Source organism: Pyxicephalus adspersus, chromosome 3, assembly GCF_032062135.1.
Source record: "Pyxicephalus adspersus chromosome 3, UCB_Pads_2.0, whole genome shotgun sequence".
In the NCBI taxonomy this organism is placed as follows: domain Eukaryota; kingdom Metazoa; phylum Chordata; class Amphibia; order Anura; family Pyxicephalidae; genus Pyxicephalus; species Pyxicephalus adspersus.
In genome coordinates this window covers 79616901-79640728 of record NC_092860.1, presented here as the reverse complement: position 1 = coordinate 79640728, position 23828 = coordinate 79616901, and the positions used below count along the sequence as shown (strand labels likewise).

Sequence of the window (23828 nt, the reverse complement as noted above, 5' to 3'; positions counted from 1 at the left end):
GACAATACAGTGCATCTGTTGTTACTCTCTAGGACTCAAGTATTATGTAGTTTTGGGAGTGTGTTACTTTCATTAGGAACTGAGCTTGGAAGTTATTCCGTTTTAACCTTCCTGGTGTTCAGAAAATGTAGTCCAAATCCAGCTCCATGGATATAACAATTAAAAGAGAAGAAATTCTAACATAAAAATAATTTTTAATCCCAGCGCTATAACAAACATTAACAAATAACACTCTCACGATAAGCGCGTTCGTGTTTACTAACTTTCACCAGAGTATTTGATTGCTTTATTGATTATGGATTTGTTACACTGATATAGATTGGAGGGGATATTGATTGATTTAAAGCACTGCTGTTTTTCTTTATGTAGGTGCAAAATAAATACAGTTTTTATTATTAATATTTTGAGTTGTGGCCAAATAAGTCACATGCAATTATTAAAGGTACAAAAAAAAGTCACATGTAAATATTACATGTAAAATAATTTGGAGCAGGACCTGCTCATGCCTATTATTGGGCAATAAAGCAGCACCCATTGACAAGTTAGTCATTTTTTCCTCCCTCCTGCAAATGTGCTTACACTGTTAGAGTGACAGCACTGTTCAAAACTTTAGATCCCTAAATATTTTCAAAGTGCTGTCTGTCTTTTAGTCTGAGGGCTGTTTTGCAGGGGATTACAAACCATTGAAATAAGGACAGATGCTAGTTCTATTTATTATGATATAATAATATTTATATAATTTCACCTGTCAGGTTTAGTGTCAGGTGTAGTTTTAAAATAGCACTGGGACAGTGGCTGCCTGTCTCAGCACTTATTGTCTCCCGCAGGTCCTGGCCAGCACTAGCGCTGAAACTATCAGCTTTCAATGACAGCTGAGGTACAGTGCTAAACTTCTGAATATTCTAAAGCATGCTCCTAACGTCAGTAAAAGCACCATGTTTCCACACTGTGTACATATCGGAAGGGATGTGAGGTCATTTCTGATATTCTAGGAAGAAAAGGACCTAAGAAAGCAAGGGTTAAAGAAAACATAAATAGGTTAAATTATGTTTTAAATCTGTTTACCATTCACTTTGGTCAGGAAATATAGTTAAAGAAAGCATTAAGCCCTTTTGTTCCCCATTCTATTTATAAACATTCCTTAGCATGATGCACTTTTTACACTTATAAACAATAGGCAGCAATGACCTTATCATAAAAGGGTTACAGTATTGTGCTATACAATATATCTCTAAAAAGTTTAAGCCTGCACCACAAACGTGCTGATTATGAAGGTAACTGCATTTTGTACACCTGCAATGCTGATATTTTACGGAAAGCTGAAGAGCAGTAACTGAATTGTAAATTTTACAGATTTTCATTTAGGAATGAAACCACTTAAGCACACAGTGATGGCTATTAAGTGGCTATTACTAAAGAAATTTACATCACTGGTTTCCTTGACTGACACAGCACAAGCCCCGATTACTTAATAATGTCCTGGCTGGAAAAGATGAATAAAATGTTTCTCTTGTACAAAAATATGTTCATCAATCTGTTTTGTAATCTCAACCCAAAGCTAAAGCAATGTGACTATTGCACACTACAGAGGCGCTGTATCATCAGAATTTTCTGCATATCTAAATTCATACTAATTGTGTTAGGCTTAAATTGCTCAATATGTTACTGTTATGCGTACAAAATGTTTCAATTACTTTCTCATATACACACAGTAATTCATTTTTTCCCCCTAAAAAGCATATTGTTGTTGGCTAGCGTGCTATAATTGTACTAAACGATTCAGTGGTCTGTGGAGATTAGAATGTCATTCCTTTGACTATCCACTAGAGGGCAGTTGACAAGCATTTTCTGTAAATTAAGTAGCATCTTAAATAAACCAACTTTCATAAGGTATGGAGACTTTATGTACCTAAATTAGGGGAATGGTGGGTGCGGTATTTTGGCTAAGAAAAGCAAAGGATGAAATGTAAGCTTTTTTAATGCCTATAGAAAAAAAACACTGAGAAATACATAGAAATATATTTCTGATTGTGGCGTACATGTGTGGAAGAATCTGCACCCAGCCAGGAAACCTCTGTAGAGGAGGCTGTGTGGCAACCAATGGCCTATGTAATAAAGATTTTGGAGAATCGTAGACAGGTCAAGTGTAAGACTTGTTGGGGGTCCTGAGGATAGACCTAATTAATCACTACCTATTGGAAGACTAGCCACTAAAGGGAATTCTTATAAACTGTTTGTGTCCCACATATAAGGGGTACTAAAAATACAGTAATGTAATACACTTAAACATACCATACTATTCTTTCAACACAGCATTACAGGAAACTGATCAAAAAAAATAAAAATGGAGCACCCGTCAAAAAGAGGAATAGCCATGGTTATCTAATATGGGAGCTACCCGTAAAGTGTTGGAAGTTTAACTTTTTCTGGGGCAGTGACTTGGTACTGAAATGCCATTTGTCAGTTTCCATACTAATCAGAGAGGTTGCTTTAATGCTTTGCGCATAAACTGGTAATGTTGCTATTTCTGATTGTGAAAACAGTTTATTTCCCCCAAATGTGATGCTAGAAAGAAAAAGCCAAAATGAAATAAATGTTGTTATTTACATACCAAAACCTGTCAACTGATGCGTATGTTTGATGATATGCCATAGATTTTCTACATGTACAAACTATGAAGCATTTTTTGTTAGAAAAGATAACAAACCTTTTCTCTCGATAGGCACAGACAGGACATCTACACTTTCATTGGCCCGGTATATCTTCTTATCAAACTGCAGAGTAGGCTCATCCTCAGTGTCATTAATATTAACAGTGGCTTTAGTGATCTGTCCCAGAAGTGCATAGGCTGGCATACTCAATTCCACTGAGAAATGTTCGATGCCCTCATATACCTGGTCATCACTGACGATAATGGTACAGGCCTTGCTGTCCTCTCGCTCATCAAATTGCACCTGATGGAATTTAACATATTATATATGTCACTCTACATTACTATAATAGATTTATTTTACAGAATTTAGAATATTCACGGTTGAAATACAGCAAAAGCACTTCAACTATCTCATTCCGCTCTTACCTATCACTGCAATTTTACTGCTATTGTTAACTTTTCTAATTACGCCCACACAAAAAACTATAACGTTTTTATAAAGCAATTTTCTGTATAGTTTTCTTCCATTGATATGGCAAAAAAAATGACATAGGAGGGAAAGTAGAAACACTTTAGATGCTAAATCGAAAATAGAAAATATTTTCAGATAAAATTCTAATTGCCAGTAAATACTATTATTGTAAAAAGTAAATCTGTGTGAGAGGTAGCAAAATTACCTAGTAGCTTGTATGTTTTAAACCCCCTTGTGTATAAATATGAAGAAGCAAAAAAACATAGACGTTAATATTGTTCTAATGGTAGGAAAGAAGGGGGGGTACATGTGTAAATAACTATCAACCCCCCTCTTCTTTTGTCCTTCTTCCTTTCCTCTGTTTTAGGCTCCTGGACACATCCTGGGCCACTCCACTAGGTCACTTTGACCCCACAGGTGGGGTAAAAACACAACACTCGTCTACGGGCAAGGACCTCCCCCCTTCCAGCTGATTCCCTCTGGAATCTCCAGCTCCATGAAATTTCCGCCTTAAAGCATAACCCAGACTAACCCACCTTAACACATCAAAATCCTCTTATGACCAATCCTATTAGGTAACTCTAATCTTCTCATTGAAATACTCTTACCATGATCTATAACCACTGGAACTTGACACACAATTACACATTCTCTCATGTAGATGTCTGATTTCTACCTATCCTACATCCCTTGAAGAAGCACTCCTGTGAAACGTGTTGGGATATTAGAAATCCTCTACGCATAGAACTCAGTAAATCACCTATGTATTGGTCTAATTTTGTATTGATGTATTCCTAATCTAAAAACCCACAGACAGGTCGAGCTATGTTATTTACCTACTTTAATAATAAAATATTGTTTTTGCATCTTTTTCTTGCACTCTATGACATTTATTTACATATGTACATAATATGACTTTCTAACCCCCCCCCCCCCCTTGTTTCCTTCCATTATAACCTTAAAAAGGTCCATGTTTTTTTTTTCTTCCTCCAATATTATTCTAGAAACCCTAGATAAATGTAATAATAACCCCAAAACATTGGGGCTGATTTAGTAAAGGATTAAAGCCAAACTGAAAGCACATAAATACAACGTCTAAGCAATAAAAGTTAAAACATGTATTTCCTAATTTGAATAGTCTAACTTTCACTAAATGGCACCCAGAATTTATAGGAACGGCCACAGTTCTGGCTCCTAGATGCATCAGAACTGCCTCCTCTCATTTTCACATCACTAACATGTTCATTTTTCTGATATGCTGATTATAGCCTGTTTTTTACCAGAACAAAGTTTCCATCATACAAAGGGGGCTTCAAAGGAAGCTCTGCTATTTCTTTAGATAACACTTTGAAAACCTTTCAGAATGTAAATATTTATCAAAAAAGCTATAAAACAACAAAAAAGTGGAAATAAAAAAGCTAAAATAAAACGAACCTAAATTTCCTGTTTGAAAACTAAAAACCTTAGCTACTCAGTAATAAAAATGATGACGGTGCAAATCATGGTCTAAGGTTACCTGGCCTGCATATTCCACATAATCCTGCTGTCCTTGTCGGGAGCCCACACTGGAGCTTGATGTAGCGGTGCCCTGCTCTGTGCGACAAAGCACTATGGCATACTGGTTAAGGTTCCCAGTCCTTTTTACAGTCACACTAATGGATCCTGCCTTTTCACTCACATTGTAACTGTTAATAGAAAAAAAACCTTTCTGTTTACACCAAATACAAAGGTAGCTGTTTCTTTATACTATAACATAAAAAGCTATCAAACAGCCTATGTACTCAGGAAGCAGAAATAAGAGAAAAAAATAAACATATATAAATATATATATATATATATATATACACACACACACACACACACACACACACACATATATATATATATATATATATATATACACACACACACACACACACACACACACACACACACACACATAAAATCAGATTAATATACATATGAACAAATAACATACATCAAAGACGTAACCAGGTAGATGTAAACTGGCGGTAAGGCAGGTCCACAGCAATGGCACTGAGCTAATTTTATTAGTGCTTTTCTTTAATGACTCTTATATGAGTCTTACTTATATGTGGTGTGATTTTTAGGCTGAGTAGAAACAATAGCACATGCATTATGAAAATATTTAACATTCTATAGCATATTTTAAATGCAGTTAAAGTACACCCTATGTAAAGTGTTGACTTTTTGAATATATTAGAAGAGGACAATAATTTATCTTCAGTCAAACAGTGTCTACGGATAAAGGTTTTATAATAAAACAAATTACCTGTACACTTGACACAATGTATTCATCGTTATAATCATGAATAATATTAAGTTATTCATGATTCATATTTGTCCCAAATAAATATTAGGTGTGCCCCCAAATTTAACTTTAAACCCATATATTTGGAACCTGGTTTTCCAGCGTAGGTTCCAATGATTAGAATTTAATTGGTATATATACTGGTGAAATCTAACCTTTTTAAACCTCACATATCTAGGTTCTGGTGTCATTATTGCTACCCACATGCGGTGTCATGATTTCAACAAAGGAGCTCTCACAAAGGCTTTAGATGCTTGCAAGTTTAGCAAAGGATTACAAAACATCACTAAATGATTTGAAATTAATTATTCCACCATAATAGAAATAATCTAAAATGGCATAGATTTTAATTCATTGGTTATTTTTACAGGACTGGTGGGCCCAGCAAATTTAGCCTAAAAATGATTGCAGATTCTAATAGAAGTCTCCAAGAACCCTAAACCTTCAGGAGGTATATGCAACAAAGAACAGAAACATCTTGCAACTAAGGGAATCTTAGTGAGGTCAAACATTTCATTAATTAATTTGTGAACAAGTTTGCAAAATGCCTACAAGAAGTCAGTAATACAAAAATAAGAAAGCAAGGCTAGCTTATTGGGCAAACAATACTTACTCTTCTCACAACACACTATTACATCATTAATATTTTTGTGATTTTTGAAAAATACAACTTGCTATTCAATTCACCTTTATTTGTTGAAATATGATGAAAAAGTCAACAACTTCCCTGGAGCATACTTCCTATTTCACAAGATTGTATTTTTTGTCAGGGTATAGATATCCACTTATCAATATCTTTGTTGCAATGAATGTAAGTAGTTTAAAGTGTATGTTAGACTATAACAAAGGGTGGACCAGACATCTCTATTAAATTGCTACTTTGTTCTCTGCATTCTGTCTTATCTCTATGACAAATGACTGATTCAAGCATCAGAAGCACATATTGTGATTCCTAACAAGTTTCTGGTTTTATCAGAAGGGAAACACGCAAGAAGGTGATGTGAAGGACGATGCACAACAACAACTGTGGGTAATATTGCATTATGTATCTCCCATGGTTTAATAAATATGTGAGAGATATATAAATGTTTCCTACAGTATATGGCTTACAAAATCTATTTATGATTACACTTTACATTTACTATCAGTGATTCACTGGGTGCATGCAGTGTGCTTTTAAAAATAACCTACTGCTTACTGTTTGACAATTTAGCCAGACATATTTTCACCCCTACTGAATTTATGGATTGGGCAGGTAGCATAGAATGTACATAGACAGTCAGGATCAGGAACAGGCTTACCTAACATGACTGAAGCTTATTAGGGACCACTGGATGTGAAACATGTTGTCACTAACCACGTTTGGTTTACTATCCTTCACAAGAAACTTGAAATTATCCATTGTTTCTTTGTACTTCTCTTCACGTAATATGTAACGGATCAAACCAAGATTTATTTCCTCTGTTAGAAACCAAAAAAATTGCATTTTTAGAAAACTGAAGAATATGTATGGAAGCAAAAGAAAATACAAATCAACTCAAGTATAGAAATCAAGTAAAGAATACCCTTATCCACAATCCTATTGCTGGAAGTTAATGTTTTAAGACTGAACTGAGACAACAAACTTTTTCTCTTTTCTCATCATTGCAAAGATTAACTTCCTATTACTTAATTCCTTCCTCCTTAAGGCTTCTCCTCTGTATGCAACTAGCCCCCCATTGCCTCTTCAGTAGCTTTGCTGAATAGCAGCCCTACATAGTAAGCTTGTTTTCTCTGCAGTCAGGCTTTCAACAAATGTTTATGCATATAAAGTATAATTATATAATAATTGAACATGGGGACAGCCATGTTTGCTCCTTAAACATTCAGGTTGTGTTTTCTGTTCAGCATTGCAACATAGTGATTGGTGATATGAAATACAAAAAATAAAGAAAGTAGAGAATGGGAGAATGTAAACATGTAAAATATTCATATCAAAATTATTAATGTTATGTAAATTTTGGAACAGCAGCACAAAATTTTCAATTACTCAAACCACACTATAGTGTTTTTTTTTTTAAACAAAATACCTTGTGTAAAAGATGAGATGATTACACCAGGCTTTAGCTTGTTCTCTAAATACCCATGAGTAGGTCCACTTAAAATTTCATAAATAAGCTGTTTGTCATCTGTGTCTGGATCAATTATCATCAGCTCCTTCTTTGTAATGTAGTTAGAAGCCTGTGAAAAAAATCAAAACAATGCGATCACTAATGCTCAATAAACAGACCATTATAAGTTAATAGATAAATATGTGTCTTTTTCAGTTTGAAATCACAAATTGTTAACCCCTAATTGCAACCAGGACATTAATATGATGATGATTAAACTGTCATCTCTGCCAAATACCATATTTACTTTGCTCACCATTATGGTATGATGAACATAATACTGACTACAAGAACATCACTACTTCTGCACACCAGAAGCCTGCCAATGTCATTCATGTTCAGGTTGTTACACAGGAACATGTGAATCTCTGTAAATCTTTGGTATATAACTGTAAACCCTTGTATGACAATAGCACCTGAAATCGCTACAGCAGATACTGGTATCCATGTCTCTGTCCTGCAAATTTTAGCTACGTGACGCTTCACTCATCTTCTCCACATAAGCTAGATGCACTTTATAAAACACAAATCTTCAGTTAAAACACAAAAATCTTTGGAAGAAGACATTTTAGGCCATTCCTAATATTTTTACAGGAAAGCTGAAAAGAATACCTGGAGGGTAACCACACCAACTTGTAAAGAAAAAAACAAACAAACAAACCCCATGCATGTAGGCCTATGGAGGAAATGAACCCATGATTTCAAAACCACCCCAGAACAGTCCTAATGAGTCCTCATAATCGAAAAACCATGCTTTCAATAAAAAAAAAATCTACAAACATTAGTACCTTGCCATCCATGTATTCCAGCCACTGGAGACCCAGGTTGGTGACAATTCTTGGTGTCCCATCGTCCACTGGCAGGATATCAACTTTAAATCTCTGAGGAGCTGCTGTTACTATCTGAAATCATAATTAGTATACATTTATTGAGTGGATGGGAAACAACTGATGTATAAAATATAAACTGATTAAACAAATGCGATGGTGGATACAGTTGTAGACAAAAGTAATGCAGTCTGACTTTAAAACATTTAGTAAACGGTTATCTACATGTGCAAGCTATGCAAAACAACTTAATAAATGCATCATTTTTGTTGCTGCATTGTTTTATATCTTTCTTACATAAAAAATATCAACTGTGTATAGTGTATAATCTAAATGCATATTAGTACACAGGAATACTAAAGAGAAAACACATTTTTTCTTTCTTAAGAAGAAAGAAAAAATGAAGAAGATATTTCTCAATATCAAGTTGTTAAAAGTTCTCTACTTACTTCCTTTCCTCCCTCATCTACAATAAAGAATGGGTTGGTTCCATCCGACACTGTAAAAGAAAATCTGTCTTTGAGAGTATTACTTCCATCATGATTGTAACTGATACGATTCTGATAAATGTCATCCATTGTAAAAGTGGAAGTCTGACGGTAGCTCTGTCCGTTGCTGCTTCGCTCAATTACTCCATATCGAGGTGGCTGGACAATGGTGAACGTGACTGATTCTGCCTGTTAAGGAATACCAGGGATGTTGTCAGCAAACTGAGGGAGATACTATGGATATACTATAACACCCAGCACTGAAACATTACTAGCAGTCAACAAAATTAAAACACAGGGTGCAATGGATCTAACAGTGAACAACAACACATCACCGTCCTTTGTTCCTTTTTTAAACAAAAGAAGCAGAAAAAATACACCTATCCTAAAAATCATTGTAATGAAAAAAAATTACTAAATATTTAATACAAAGATATTAGAACTTTGCACTTTATAATTAGGGTTTTTACCTTTGTCTTGGTGAATGTGGCAAAGTTACAATTGTCATTTGTTTCTCTGTATCAGCACCCCTTTACCTGTATTGTATTGCTGATGTATGAAGCTGTTACATTTTCTCTTCAGAATTCTAGTTTGTTTTACCTTCCTATCTCTGCTTCTCCTTTTGTGTTCACAATTATGATATTACCTTTATGATACTACATACACAAACAAATGAACAAATCTATTTCAAGTTTGTATTATATATTGGCTATAACAAGTGTCACCCACAGTAACCAAAATACTTTCAAAAACACTTCCACTGTCCTTAGGTCCACTTACACATATACTGAGAAACAACAACATCACAGTGGTCCCACCTTTACTATCTTGGAATAACTGGTGTGATTGGGTGTTCCTCTGCACAGCTAGAAATGTTCTGGATGGGATCTATGTAGCACTCAGGCAGAGGCATTTTATGATTTAGAGGTCAGGAAAATACAGTATTGTTTCTGTCAGACAAAACATTTTGTAAAACACCAGTTTTGATGGCCAAGATAGAGTTGGGAGGCTTGGCGACTATGTCTAGGCTGAGAGCCAAGGTGGACTATCTAAGCTGTCAGCTGCATGCTGATGGGAGCTTTAAAGTGCAAATAAGAACTAATCCCCAGCAAATCAGTTGTCTATAGGATGCCATAGTGGTACTGGACAAAGATTGTTTGCAATTTGTTTTCTGTTAGCTAGGTAGTTGCCCATGTGGGCTACTGGTATTTTTCTTTTTTTTATTGACCTGTTTTATAGCTTTGGTTGGGAACTGCAATATATAAATATCCCACAACAGATCACTGTTGTATGATAACAGCCTAACTTGTCTTATTCATTTAATAAATGGTTTAACATCCAAGGCTGTTGTAGGAAATTAATTATCTATAGTTGCCAAACAATGCTCCACTATTCCATTTACACTGTTAAATGAATGGACAATAGCTCCAATATATGAGTTCCCCTAAAATAGCATCTGCTTAGAAATTATGTTCAGCAATAGGTGCATATTTACTTTTTATTGACATTATCCAGACTTTTAATAATTTTTTTAAGTGCATTCAGTTGCTTAAAAACACTTTCCCAACAGCCCTATCCACTTCACAATTCCAAATGATGTCAGATTCAAGCAGTCATTTTTAAAATAGGATATATATAAATTTTTATCCCATTATATACATATATAATGTGGATGTGAAAATAAAATTTCCTCTGCTAACAAAAAAATCCTTCCTGCGAGTCTATCTTCTTTTGTTTTTATAATCCTTTTTTAATAAATTGTTTAATAATATATATTATAGTTTCCATAAAAATCTGTTTATGGCTAGGGTGATAAGGGAGAACCAAATTATTGCAACAAATCATTGTACAACAGATAACATTTTTGTGTCAGTCTGAAAAAAATGGTTTACATAAAAAAAAATGATTCAGTGTGGTAAAGTGGAATTTAACTTAAAAAATCACCAGCAGCCAAGTTCCTCATTTTAGAAGACACATGTTATGTCTCTTCTGCAAATAAAATGACTTAACTGTTGCCTATTCAAAACCTTTAAGCTACGTACACACTTCCAATTATTATCGTTGGAAAACGAACGACGAACGATCCTGCACGATATCTACGAACGATCGTATAGCACCGATCCTGCACATAGAGATAACGACACGATCGTTCGTAGATATTGTACACAAAATAGATACGATCGTTTGAGCGATAGAGGAACTATGTGCACGACAGGAAGTGAACGAACGTTCGTTCATTACGCATGCTCAGACCATGGACGATCAACGAACGATCGTACACACGAATGATGGTCAACGATCGTCGTCCAATCCGATCCGCCGGTCCGGTCGTTTGTTTCCAACGACTTTCCTCGTTCGTCGGCATCGTTGGTTACTTTTTTTACGAACGATTTTTGCCCAATCGATCGTTCGTCGTTCATTTTGAACGATAAAAATTGGAAGTGTGTACGCACCTTTAGATTGTACTGTGCAGAATGGAACCGTACAGGGTATTATTGTTCGCCTACCTCTGTGACAGAATAAGTAAACTTCTATTCACATGTGTGCATAAGAGGGCTGAGGATCCCAACCCCGGAAGCATACTGTGCAAAGATGTTGGCACCAAAGTGGGATCAAGGGAATGTGAATTAAATTTAGCTTCAAGCAGCTTGCAGCTTGACAAAATGCTAGGAGTTCTAATTATAGCAGTTATGATTCTTTTACCTCTGTATCGGCATCAACAGCTTTTAACTCAAACTCTGTAATAGTCTTCCGAACTCCTTCTTGCACCCTCATTCCTGAATTCTGGACCACAGGCAAAGAGTCATCAACCTTATTGATGGTGATGTAAAATGTTTGAGACACCTGAAAAAAAGCTTGTAACATAAGAACCCAAAAAGACCAAGGTCCATGTTGTCAAAGACAACCAGTAAGATTAAGGAAAATACTTAAAGGGACATTCATCATGAACATTCTCTAAAAATGTATCCAACATCAATCAGACTGTTTTTTTTTTTAAGTCATACTATTTATATTTATTACCCTGCACCTGCAATCCCAGGGAAGCCATCATACATAGAGGTCTGTGACAAATTTATAATTGTGGGTGAGCCACACAATTATTATATATGAGATATAAATGTCTCATATTTTCTGCACAGAAAACCAGATATTTTTTGATAATACTGATCCCTGTTAACACTTTCTGATTAAGATAAGTTTTAAGTCAAATGCCACCCACTTTGCATTGCAAGTATAGAAGGGTTAGTAAACCAAAAAAAAAGACATTGGGCCTGATTTATTAAAGCTTTCCAAGGCTAGAGAGAATACACTTTCATCAGTGAAGCTGGGTGATCCAGCAAACCTCGAATGGATTTCTTAAAATCATTTGCTATTTGCTAGAAAATGTGTTGAATCTTGGACCAGATCCATTTTAGGTTTGCTTCACTGATGAAATTTTATCGTATCCAGCCTTGAAGAGTTTTAATATTATAGGCCCATTGTCTTAAATGTAATTTGCAATATTCATGTATGATAGCATTGTATTATGACAGGCAGAAGGTTTATGAACAGATTGAGTACTGTGAGTCGAGTCCACCTAACCCGTGTAGACAGATAAATGCTAAAGAAACAGGAGGAATAGAAACTACAGAGGTACATGTATGTATCTAGGGAAATCTGCCTCAATATAGGGCTCTAGAACAAATTGACATATCCCGTGTGATATCACAAACACAAAACACAGCAAAACAAAACTTGCTTCTACCTCATTGACTCCATCTGAGACCGTGAAAGTAAAATCATCTGCATGTTTCTCCTCAGTGCTAGTGTGAATGTACTGGATGTTTCGTGATTCCAGATCTGCCTGACTGAAGCTGCTAATTTTTATACCTGGAAAGATGAAAAGTACAAAGATGGAATACAATTGTTTCATGTATAACCCTTACACCACACATAGTAATACATAAAATACATCAAAAACTGCTTTTTGTATTACCTTACCACAGTTAGCATAGAATAACTAGGTTAATATGTAGCACCATTACAAATATTGTTTCTGTGTATCAGTACATTGAATTGTCATTGCCACAAAAATTCTCTTTTTCTCTTTCTTTAACTTTATATTCTTACTTATGGTCTTGGCAAGTGTATTCCTTGTATACCTTTAGTGACCCTCTCCCTAGATGAATATTTATACTTTCATAATCTTGCTTTAGACATTAATATCCTGCCTGATGTACTGTCTGTATATGTATAGAAAGAGTTGACCTTCAAAAAAACTAAGACAAAATAAATCATCAGTAGAAATGTAGTTACTGAAAAGCCAACAAGAACATAGAGATAGATATTTATGCAGCTTTGCAGAAAGTGCAGTTGTGACTAAAAGCAGTATATGTGTTAGACAACTCATTCTAAGAATGTGTTGGTGTCTACGTTATCCAGGGAAGGAGACACAGTACCTGGGGTACCCACATGCTCCAAGCGTCCCAGACTAGGTTCTCTAGTGATATGAAACAGAAGCTCCCTGGGTTCGCTGTCCTGATCTGTGGCTGACAGTTGCTGTGTGGTGATTTTCTTCCAGGAGTTTTCATCCAAGGTGAGACCTTTGTTGGCAGTAATTGATGGAGGCTGCCTGTCCTCTGCAAGAATAATGAGTACAACAAAGCATGCTTAGCAGTCAGATTTACAAGCCACTCAATAACTGCCTTCCCCTGGTAAAGGTTAAAAAAGTTACATCATAAAATATCAGCATTGTTTTCAGAAGTTCAATTTAGAGGTCTTTTGGAAATGCGCTTCATAAATTAAAGGGAACCGGTCATATTCAAAATACATGCCACAAAACACCAAACAATGCACAGCCTGCACCCTACATTCCCACTTGTCCTATGATCAAAGATTTATCTTAAAAGTAGGCATTAAGGATAGGCATACATTATGTGATTTCTCCTATTCTTATTTTTTGATAGGTAGAACAACCAATAAAAACTCTGCCTTGTTCAATCAATTATCGATTAACATCTTGCAACATGCAAATGTTGATGTAAAATACAAATGCATTTTTAACAGATTAGAGAAAGATGTTGAATTGTTAAAAATCCAATTATGACATAACATACAGCTAACTCAAAGCAATGTATTCATTTTGAATAGTATGCCATCACACCAAAAAAGATCTGGCCATTTGTTTGCTGATGTATTCCACCACAAGGCACTAGCTGAAGGTGCAGTTTACTAATGTTTTCATTCTGAAGGGCTGTGCCTTTTAGTTTTCAGCACATTACTGCAAGACAAAGATATGAAACTGACCCTAAAGAATATGTAGGCCCAAAAACCTTTAATTTAGTCATATTTTTTGAAATTTGTGTTCCTTCTTTATTTTTCCCAGAGACAAACCAGTATGCAAAATCTTTCTAAAGTCAAGGACAGCTAACTAAAAGTTTTCTCTTACTTCCTGTTGCATAGACAACTGTAAAATGTTGCAATTTGCTTCTGCCCCAGTTACAATGACCAGTCCTGAAAAATCCTTTCAGGTCCATTACAAGTGAGGACTGAAGATACACATTAACAACTAGAACAGGATAATTACTTACCCAATATGCTTATGTAGAAGGTCTGGTCTATAAGTGCATTATCTTCTGTATCAATCACATCAAATTTTAAAGAAAAACTTCCCCCTGATTCTCCTTTTTTGTGCTTGTACTGAATGTATCCTAAAAATATCCAAATTAAAATGAAACTTTAGGAATCTTGTCATGCAGCATAGCATACTATTGCTGTATATGCATAGTAATTACTTGGCAAGTAGCGTATATCAGACAACTGTATTTCTTTATTACTGCAGATAAACACAACATTACAGATGTGTAGTCTTAATAAAACAATTTATTTTAAAATCAGAGGAGACAACATTTGTAACAAGATAAAGAAACAAGAAAATCAAAGAAGAAGGGAACATTCATCATAAGCCTGCAAAAAGTAATTAGGAGTGATGCTTTTTTGTAACAAACACTGATCGCAAATATGTGGATTCTGGAGAAAACAAATACAATTATGAAAGACAACATGCAGCATTCAAACTGTCAGTTGGCAATTTCACTTCCTTATCATTTATGGCAATGTGTTTGTATTACTTATACAGCAATGTAAATAGACTAGAGGAATTTTTTATGATGGATTTGCTGTGCATTCACCATCTGACACATTGCACATTTGTCTATATTTGTCACTCAGTACCCAGTAACATTTGCCATATTTACAGCACCACTAAGGGATGGTTCCAGTCATTTTCTATAGATATAAGCCTCACATTCATCCACAGGTCTTGTTCTGAATTTATTTTCTCCAAACAAAATAGGCAAATAGTTAAATTATTTAGAACTGTTGTAGCTTGTGCTGCCCCTGCTTCTAATTTTGCTTTCCTTGCAAATGGCTCATTAGTGTGATTATGTTAAACCCAGACTAACATCCCATGCCACACATTTTCCTTACTTGGAATAAATATCAGTTCAAATTTTCAAATATCCTATAATTTGCAAAGTTAACATACAATGTACTACTAATGTATATACTTAATAATCTTATACCTTTACTTATATCTGACTGAGTAAAGCTGGTGATTGGTCCCTTTACGGATATAGGCAGCAGATTACTGTTCTTTGATATCAGCAGTTGTCCCACAGTTGGGTCTTTCTTGATGTCATATCGCAGTTTTGCATCATCTGAATCTATGTCAGTTCCCTTTAAATTCTTTTCAGTTATGGTGGCTGTTGAACCTGGACATAAACACAAATTTAGTAATTTTTTGGTCCCTGTCTTTTTATGCTATGATAAATGTAAGTAAACAGCTAAATGTAAACAGATATATTTAAGTTACTATATACTAAATTAATTTCTATAGGAGAGAAATAATAAATATTCTTAACAATTTGCTATAGGGGGATATAATATACAATATAATACACAACCTTACAATACAGAACCTTATAGTGATGCTATAATAATGACAGACATGGCACATTCACTGACTGATGCCAAGAGCAAAAAAAAGAGCAAACTGATGCACAACATGATACAATGTGCCTGATTTATCAAAGCTCTCCAAGACTGGAGAAGATAGACTATCATGAGGGAACCTGGGTGATGCAACAAACCTGGAATGCATTTCTTAAAAAAGATTTGCTATTGGTTAGCAAATGCTTTAAGCCCTGTACCGATCCATTCCAGGTTTGCAGACCACCCAGGTTTATTGATAATAGTCTATCTTTACCATTCATGAACAGCTTTAATAAATCGTTGTATATGATAATAGTTTATAAGAAGAGATGCAGGCAAAGACACTAATAGAGCATTAATAATATAAATATTTTATTACATTTGGCCAAAGTATAGCTAACAACCCTTTATTTTACAATTTGTGACTCCCTGCTAAATATCTAAACCTTTTTCTAGCATTCGTTTTCATAAATAGAGAAACTTGATAGCTTGCTAGTTTTTGTGTTTTTACTATTTACTGCTTATTTATATGTATTTATTCTCAAGGGGTTTTCTAGGTTGTAAGTCTCTTCTTGCTAAATGCAAATGCTCTCTTACTAGCCATAAACAGAATAAAACAGTGCCAGTCATATTGATGACTTTTGAAAAGTTATAAAATTGTTGCAATTGCAACAAATTTCAAACCACAAGAAAACCTAGAAGAAGTCATGCATACCAAAGTCACTTTTTATTGAAATATTCAACAGAAATATATCTATAAAACTTTAAAGTCTTTGGATACCTGCTGAGATCTGCAGGCCTCTGTTTACTGCCATCCTTGGGGATGCCTTCCTTTGTGGCTCAATAATAAACTGCAGTCTTCCACTTTCAGTGTAGTGACCATCTGAGAGAGAGAACCTAAACTCATCAGAATGTGTAGCTCCACCCTCAGGTATATACACAATCAGTTCATCCAGAACATCCTGGTAAGTAAAGGAAGAGCCTTGAGACAGGATGCGCCCATTATCCAGTGGTTCAGAATAGAACTGCCTCCTTCGCAAGTTACCTATAGGAGTGCGCAAGAAAGAAACATTTATTTTCTTGGCATTTATATTCAACAAACAGTAATTAGGTTTAACTAAAGAAAAAAAATCAACATAAATACTATGCAGATATTTTATTATTATCAATTTATCAAGATTAAAACTAACCCCCTTTTCCTTTCTTGAAGTCAATTTTATCTTCATTTCAATTACAGAATAATATTAATAATAACTAACAACAACAAAATAGAATATGCTGGCAGGTCCCCTTTACAGGCGATTATTGGATTGGTTTTGCTTGATTTATTTGTTAATGACAGGTAAAGTTTTCATCTTTAAAGCAAAATACACAGGTTTATTAATTCCATTCATGATTTAAATTATAATAGCCATGATAGCCAATTGGCGGCCCCATTGACTGGTTTAGGCGATATTATTGTGGTCTCCTCCATTGACATGCATAGGTGTATCAAAAAGCAACCTCAGAGGACTGCCTGAAACGAACACAACCGTTTCTTTTGGGTGATAGGGCGAGTATGCAGCCTTAGTTAATCTTGGATTAAAATACAGTTCTACAGGCTCTTCCCACTTTACAAATCAACTACTGTTAGGTAGGTAGGTATACAATGTATGTATAAAAAAGAGAATATAACTGATTTATCAAGGTGAAAGATAACCCACACAGTATAATGTCAGCTTTAATGACTGTTTTGAGAATTGAACCCGCTTATCATTGGGTCCCAGATAAAAACTATGTTGCCCCTTAGCCAGCTATCAGATTTCAGACTGAATAAATAACACAAAAAAAAGTTCCAAAATACCAGGTAAACTGTGAATGTCAGCAGTTAAAGAATGTAAAGTATACATTATTATGGCTCTGGGCTTACCGTGTAGAGGTGTTTTAGTTACAATGAAAATCAGCTCATTATCTGGTGTATCTATGTCCTGAACACTTAAACAAGTGTTCCTTATTACAGCTCCGGCATTATCCTGAACACTTACAGGTAGGACAAGTATTTGAGGAGGTTCATCGTTCTTTCCCTACATTAAATATGAAAGCAAACAGAAAGAAAAAATTATTGTTTAACAAAGTCATGACACACTGGACATCTACTGATAACTTTAAATCATTTACTAAAAGCCCACATTAAAATATATGTGCCACTCATATGTTTCAGGAAATCATCTCAATAATTGTCACTGTAAATACTATGGGCATAAACTGGGCATATGGTATCATACTACTCAGCGTGTAACCATATATTGCAAGCTAAGCATGTGGAGGATTTCTGCAATGATTAGCAGAAATGTTTTAAAATACATACTATAATTCTCCATATTTGTACTATATACTAGAATATATATAAAACATAGATTTTTATGTGTCATTCCCTTTAAAATAGACTACAATAAAATGGTGCACAAATTGAACTCTAACACCTACCTCTATAGTGATGGTGACATTGTGAACCTCAGACTGGCTACTTCCATCTGTCATAAAGAAACTAAAGTAGTCAACAGTTGGCTCCACGCTGTCAAGAACACTCTGCACATAATAGATGTGGTTTTCTATGATATCCTGAACTGGAAATGAAGAGTCTGAGCCCATCTGACCTCCTAGAAAAGTTTGACCACCTGTTAAAGAGATTGCAAGACAAGGTACAACACTTTTTTAGCTAAACTCTACATGGTGCTTTTATACATAATGAGGAACTGTTTTAGCTGCCAGTTTATATCTGTCTGAAATTCATCTGGAGGCATTTGCTGATCATCAGATCAGAACAGATCATTTAGACACAAGTAGAATAGTTCATATACACATCAAAACAAAAACTCTCACATCAATCCCTGTAACGGTCATTGCCTATTTATGTATGCCCTCTATTCAGCTTATGTGAATAAATTCTATAATGTCTAGCTCCCAAGCTATGTTTGTGCATGTATACAGTACATTATACAGTACAGTTTTTAGCATTCAAGAACAATGCAGTCATGGTTCAGTACCCAAAAATCATATCTGAAGATGCTTGTATTCCAGCAAACAGGCTTGCTGGATACACAGCTGCCACAAGCTGCTGATGCTGTTTTTGATTGGAAAGGATGCTATATTGGACTTTTTCAGTCAAGGGGAACCATAAGCATTCACTTCTTGAAGGAACATTTTTGAAACCAAATGTATTTTTTATGTTTTTGTAGAACATGTTAGAAGCCTTAGCAAAACCTATATACGGAATTTTGTCATCCTACTGTTATCCATGGCACAGTGGATTTCCATATAATTGAGGGGATGTCTCTCTATGGTAAAGTTATTAGGACAAATTAACACCCACTTTATGTAGTGTAAAAAAAGGAATTAAGAATAACCCAGTCTTACTCCAAGATGAAGATGTGGACAATCGGGCTGATTTTCAAAAGGAAAATTGGCTATTCATTCTGTAGATTACCTTCTTACAAGAGATATTTTTCTTAGCTTAGTAAATGAGATGAAGCTCTGCTGACTTTAAACATTTAATCATGTTCACGAAAAAAATACACTTTTTTAGATTTCCTTGCATGTGATTGAATAGTTTTTGCAAACTGAACTCTCATCTCCAAATTCAATGAATTATCTCTTGCAAGGTGACAATTCATCTTAGTAAGTGAACAGCCTAAATTCCTTTAGAAAATTATTCTCAATGTGTCTGACTGAGTACAGGATGTTTGGCAACATTTCACTTGGTGAATAAAGTCAAGCTGGGCAAACAACAATTAATATGTGCAAGCAAAACCCCCTTTTTTTATTTATTTGCACACAATTGGGTATTTTTTGAAAATTTAATTTTCACCTACCTTTATTATATTACCTAAGAAAAGCGAAAATTCCCGTTGAAAAGTAACATAGTCTACTTCTCTATCAACCCCACTGTCTGGAATTATAAGACCTCAATTGGATTACATTATTAAAGATATATACTAAAGGATCTTTTCACTGAGAAAAGTTATAATTCACCTTGAAAAGTGTTCATTTTGGAAAATAAATGACAATATATATGATAAACCCGTGTTTTTAATAAATACCCAATCATCTGCAATGTAAAGAGTTAGTATAAGATTGTCTGACTGAAGTGACATTCACTTGTGTCTATTCACAATGTGTCCCTACAAAAAGAACCAGTAGGGGAGAAATAGATAGAACTCCCAAACTTGTGTGCACTAATGGATGTATGACACCAAAAGTGTAAATAAGCTCTTTAGTGAAAGCTTGAATCGCTGAGCTGTATTGTGACAAGCCTACTCAATATTGTATGGGTAATGCCTTTGGATGAGATCTTCTGGTAATTAACCGGAGACTTTATGAATTTTAAGGAAAAAAGGAAGCTTCTCCTAAAACTTTATTTCCAGGTACTGACACACCCCAAAATGGATGGAAAAAACTACATTTCTCAGGTGTTTTAAAATTTGGAGGGGGTCAGTGGTTGATTTAGACTACTAGGCACCGTGTATACCTAACACATAACTTTTGGGTCTAATAACTTTTCTTAACAATGTAAGCAACAAACAAAATAGAAATTTCCAATTTTTCTTAAGGCTTGTGCATCGTCAGCCACTAGTGTGGTTAGGGGCTTTTCCATTGTTTTACGAAATCCCTAACTTACTACACACATTCTTGATACTAAAAATTCATATTTACTTCATATTACAGAGAATGTAGTAGGAGATAGATGCACTTTGCTTGATTTATTATTGACCAAAGTAAGGGGCTGAACTTTAGAAATGAGTTTGTAGGAGGTCTTGTTGGAGTTACCGAGTGATTTAAAAATCGTGCTGACAAGTTGAGGGGTTTGGAGTGAGGTGATAGTTCATCAATATGCTTTGTTCACAGAATAGGATCAACTAGGTGACTAAGCCAAATTGCAGCAGAGAAAATATATGTCACCAAGACTGTGCTGTTCAGCAAAGCAGTGTAAATTTTAGGAGCTGCACCAAAAAATACATTCTTTGACAGGGTAAAATCCCTGAATAATATATACCTCAATTGAATATTTAGTTATTTGCCTGGCATTTCACTTTACAAAAAAATCTCTATGTTGAAACTTTTATCCAAGTACTTTTAAAAAGTGAGCATTACTGTTTTATGTATGGACAAAGTGGATCTCTCAGTGCGTTTATCAATAAAGCACATAAATCTCTCTACTAAAAAATACATTCATCGGTGCTCCGCTAATTCTCAAAGCTAGCAAATGTCATGAGAGGGATAGGTTGCCTCAAGAGGGTTTGGCACAATTTTTCATCAATACATATATGTTGTATTTTACCAAATTGCTATTATATCAAGATTGATGTGGCCGTGTACAAATAAAGTTAAAGATTACCCTTAAAATCTTTCATAAAGAAAACATGGGATAGGCTCATACAAATATAAAAAAATACATCTCCATCTTGTTTCAGCACTTGAAAAAATTACCATTTTTTATGTTCTCAAGATAGCCAAACTTTGGCCCAGTGACTATGTGTATCCTGAGTTGAGGTCCCAGCAGTACAGGGTCTAGGAGCAACAAGTCACTTGAGGAAAGAAGAATTCGTCCTCCTTTCTCCACCTGCACATGAAAAGAGATACAGTTACTTTACTTAAAATCAATCAAAATAAATACAACAAACTGGGAAGAAGAAATTTACCAAGACGTAAGAGGTGAAATGAAAGGTTGCTTTTATTTTATAGGCCATCCTGCATGCAAAATAAGGATAGGGAATATCCTCAGCTACGGATCATCGGTCAAAGAGAGTGAAATATAATCTTGTCAAATAGTATTACCAGAACAGAATCATTTATAGGTAAATGAAGTAGGGACAATGTTATTTAAGAAGATTGAAGGTTTCAATCAAGGGAATAAGCAAAATTATATTTGTTATATCTATCTATCTATCTATCTATCTATCTATCTATGTATATTAGATACAAAGTAAAAAAGATTAGCTTGATAAAACATCTTATTTTAAAAAACCTTATTTGATAACTATACAATTTATATTTTTTATGTACATGGGGAAAATGAAATGTGTTCGAAATGGGCTCAGTGGTTAGCACTCTGCACTCTCACTTTGCGTGTTTACGTGAGTTATCTCGGGGTACCTCGGTTTCCTCCCACATCCCAAAAAAACATGCAGTTAGGTTATCTAAAAAATTGTCCTTAGACTATATTAATGATATATGACTATGGTATAGACAATATATTGTGAACCCCTTTGAGGGACAGTTAGTACTATGACAATGGACTTTATAAAGTGCTGTGTCAGGCTATATAAATACTGGATAAATACACAGCTCAACAAAAAAATATTTTTTTCACTTGCCAAGATTTTTTAGTGTATTTCAGGTCTGCTGAATCCAGAAATGACATCGGTTTAATTGAATTGGCTCTAGTTTTTGTGATACAGGAATCGGAATAGACGATTTTACCAACAACAAATGTTAACACAGCATATTATTATCAATCTTTCTTTACACCAATGTTTTGCATTTTTTATATTAAATGTAGCATTATTTTCATGAGTTCTTCAAGAAGAAGTTGTTTAAATGACCCTAATGTATTTTGCTACATTTGTGGTGAATATTCCTAGCAAAAACACTATGAAACATTACAGAATTTGTGAAACAAGCATATCTTGCATATTTTGGTTTTAAACTGGGGGACCAAGATAAGTATTGGGCTGTCCATATGGTATGCAAAACTTGTGTAGAGTGTCTACGTCAGTGGAAAAAGGGAAAACTGGAAAGTTTGAAATTTGGTGTACCTATGGTATGGCAAGAGCGGCTAGGACGTTAGGCGAGACCTGGAAGAGACCAAGAAGCGCTTGAAACAGCACTTCTAGGAGGACGCCAGGCGCATCATCTTCCGTTCCAAGGTGGAGCACCTCGAGAAAGGTGAGAAGTGCAACTCTTTCTTTTTCAGGAAGCTCCACTCCGGACACACCCCCCTCGCCGAGCTGCGGGACTCGACCGGCACACTCCGGAAAGGTAAGTCAGAGGTGATGGAAGTGGTCAGCGACTTCTACCGGACCCTCTACTCACCCAAGGAAACAGATGACGACGCTGCGAACCGGTTCCTGTCAGGTATCACCAACACCCTTGATCCTGCAGGAGCAGCGTCCACGGACGCTCCCCTCACCATGGAGGAACTGACCTCGGCCGTCAAATCCTTTAGGCGGGGTAGCGCTCTATGTAGCGCTGTGGGATCTCGTAGGCCCGGACCTGCTCGAGCTGTCAGAGGAGTTGGCGGTGGAGGGCAGAATGCCGCCATCGCTGAGGGAGGGCATGATCACGATCTTGTATAAGCGGAAGGGCGAGAAATGCGACCTCAAAAACTGGCGTCCCATTTCTCCCCTCAACGTGGACTACAAGATCCTCGCCAAGGTACTGGCCAACCGGCTAAAGAAGGTTATCGGACAGATCATCTACCCGGATCAGACCTGCGGAATCCCAGGGCGACGGATTGCGGACAGCCTCGCACTGGTTAGAGACACGGTCCACTACATCCAGGACCGCAACATCCACGCCGCCCCGGTCAGTCTTGACCAGGAGAAGGGCTTTGACCGTGTCTCCCACGGGCTCATGCTTGGAGCCCTCCGTAAGTATGGTCTCGGCGACATGTTCTGTTCATATGTTAACGTTATGTACCTTGACATCCATAGCACAGTGCTGGTGAACGGCTGGAAGACTGACCCCTTCCCTGTCCTCTCCGGGGTCAGACAAGGTTGCCCTCTGTCACATCTTCTTTTTGTCTGTTGTGTAGAGCTCTTCGCCGAATGCATCAGACGGAACCCAGAGATCAGAGGGATCACCGCACCAGGTCCAGACAGAAGGGAAGCGAAGTGCTCGCTCTACATGGACGACATGACGGTGTTCTGCGCGGACAAGCGTTCCATCGACGTGCT

General features: G+C 35.9%; 1 protein-coding gene across 2 annotated transcripts in view; it reads right to left on the bottom strand.

Annotated features, from left to right (window-relative positions):
• FRAS1 (Fraser extracellular matrix complex subunit 1) overlaps positions 1-23828 on the bottom strand; it is a 251450-nt gene that overhangs the window by 23149 nt on the left and 204473 nt on the right. Inside the window, exons 41-55 of one of the 2 annotated variants that reach the window (XM_072405386.1) lie at positions 21361-21493; positions 18361-18551; positions 17804-17957; positions 16676-16939; positions 15486-15674; positions 14493-14612; positions 13362-13541; positions 12668-12792; positions 11626-11766; positions 8884-9111; positions 8396-8509; positions 7527-7677; positions 6759-6918; positions 4642-4810; positions 2708-2954 (exon numbers count right to left, since the gene is read on the bottom strand). In XM_072405386.1, the coding sequence (XP_072261487.1) occupies positions 2708-2954; positions 4642-4810; positions 6759-6918; positions 7527-7677; positions 8396-8509; positions 8884-9111; positions 11626-11766; positions 12668-12792; positions 13362-13541; positions 14493-14612; positions 15486-15674; positions 16676-16939; positions 17804-17957; positions 18361-18551; positions 21361-21493 (2566 nt within the window). The remainder of the gene's footprint in view (positions 1-2707; positions 2955-4641; positions 4811-6758; positions 6919-7526; positions 7678-8395; positions 8510-8883; positions 9112-11625; positions 11767-12667; positions 12793-13361; positions 13542-14492; positions 14613-15485; positions 15675-16675; positions 16940-17803; positions 17958-18360; positions 18552-21360; positions 21494-23828) is intronic. The other variant, XM_072405387.1, reaches the window with a different exon arrangement.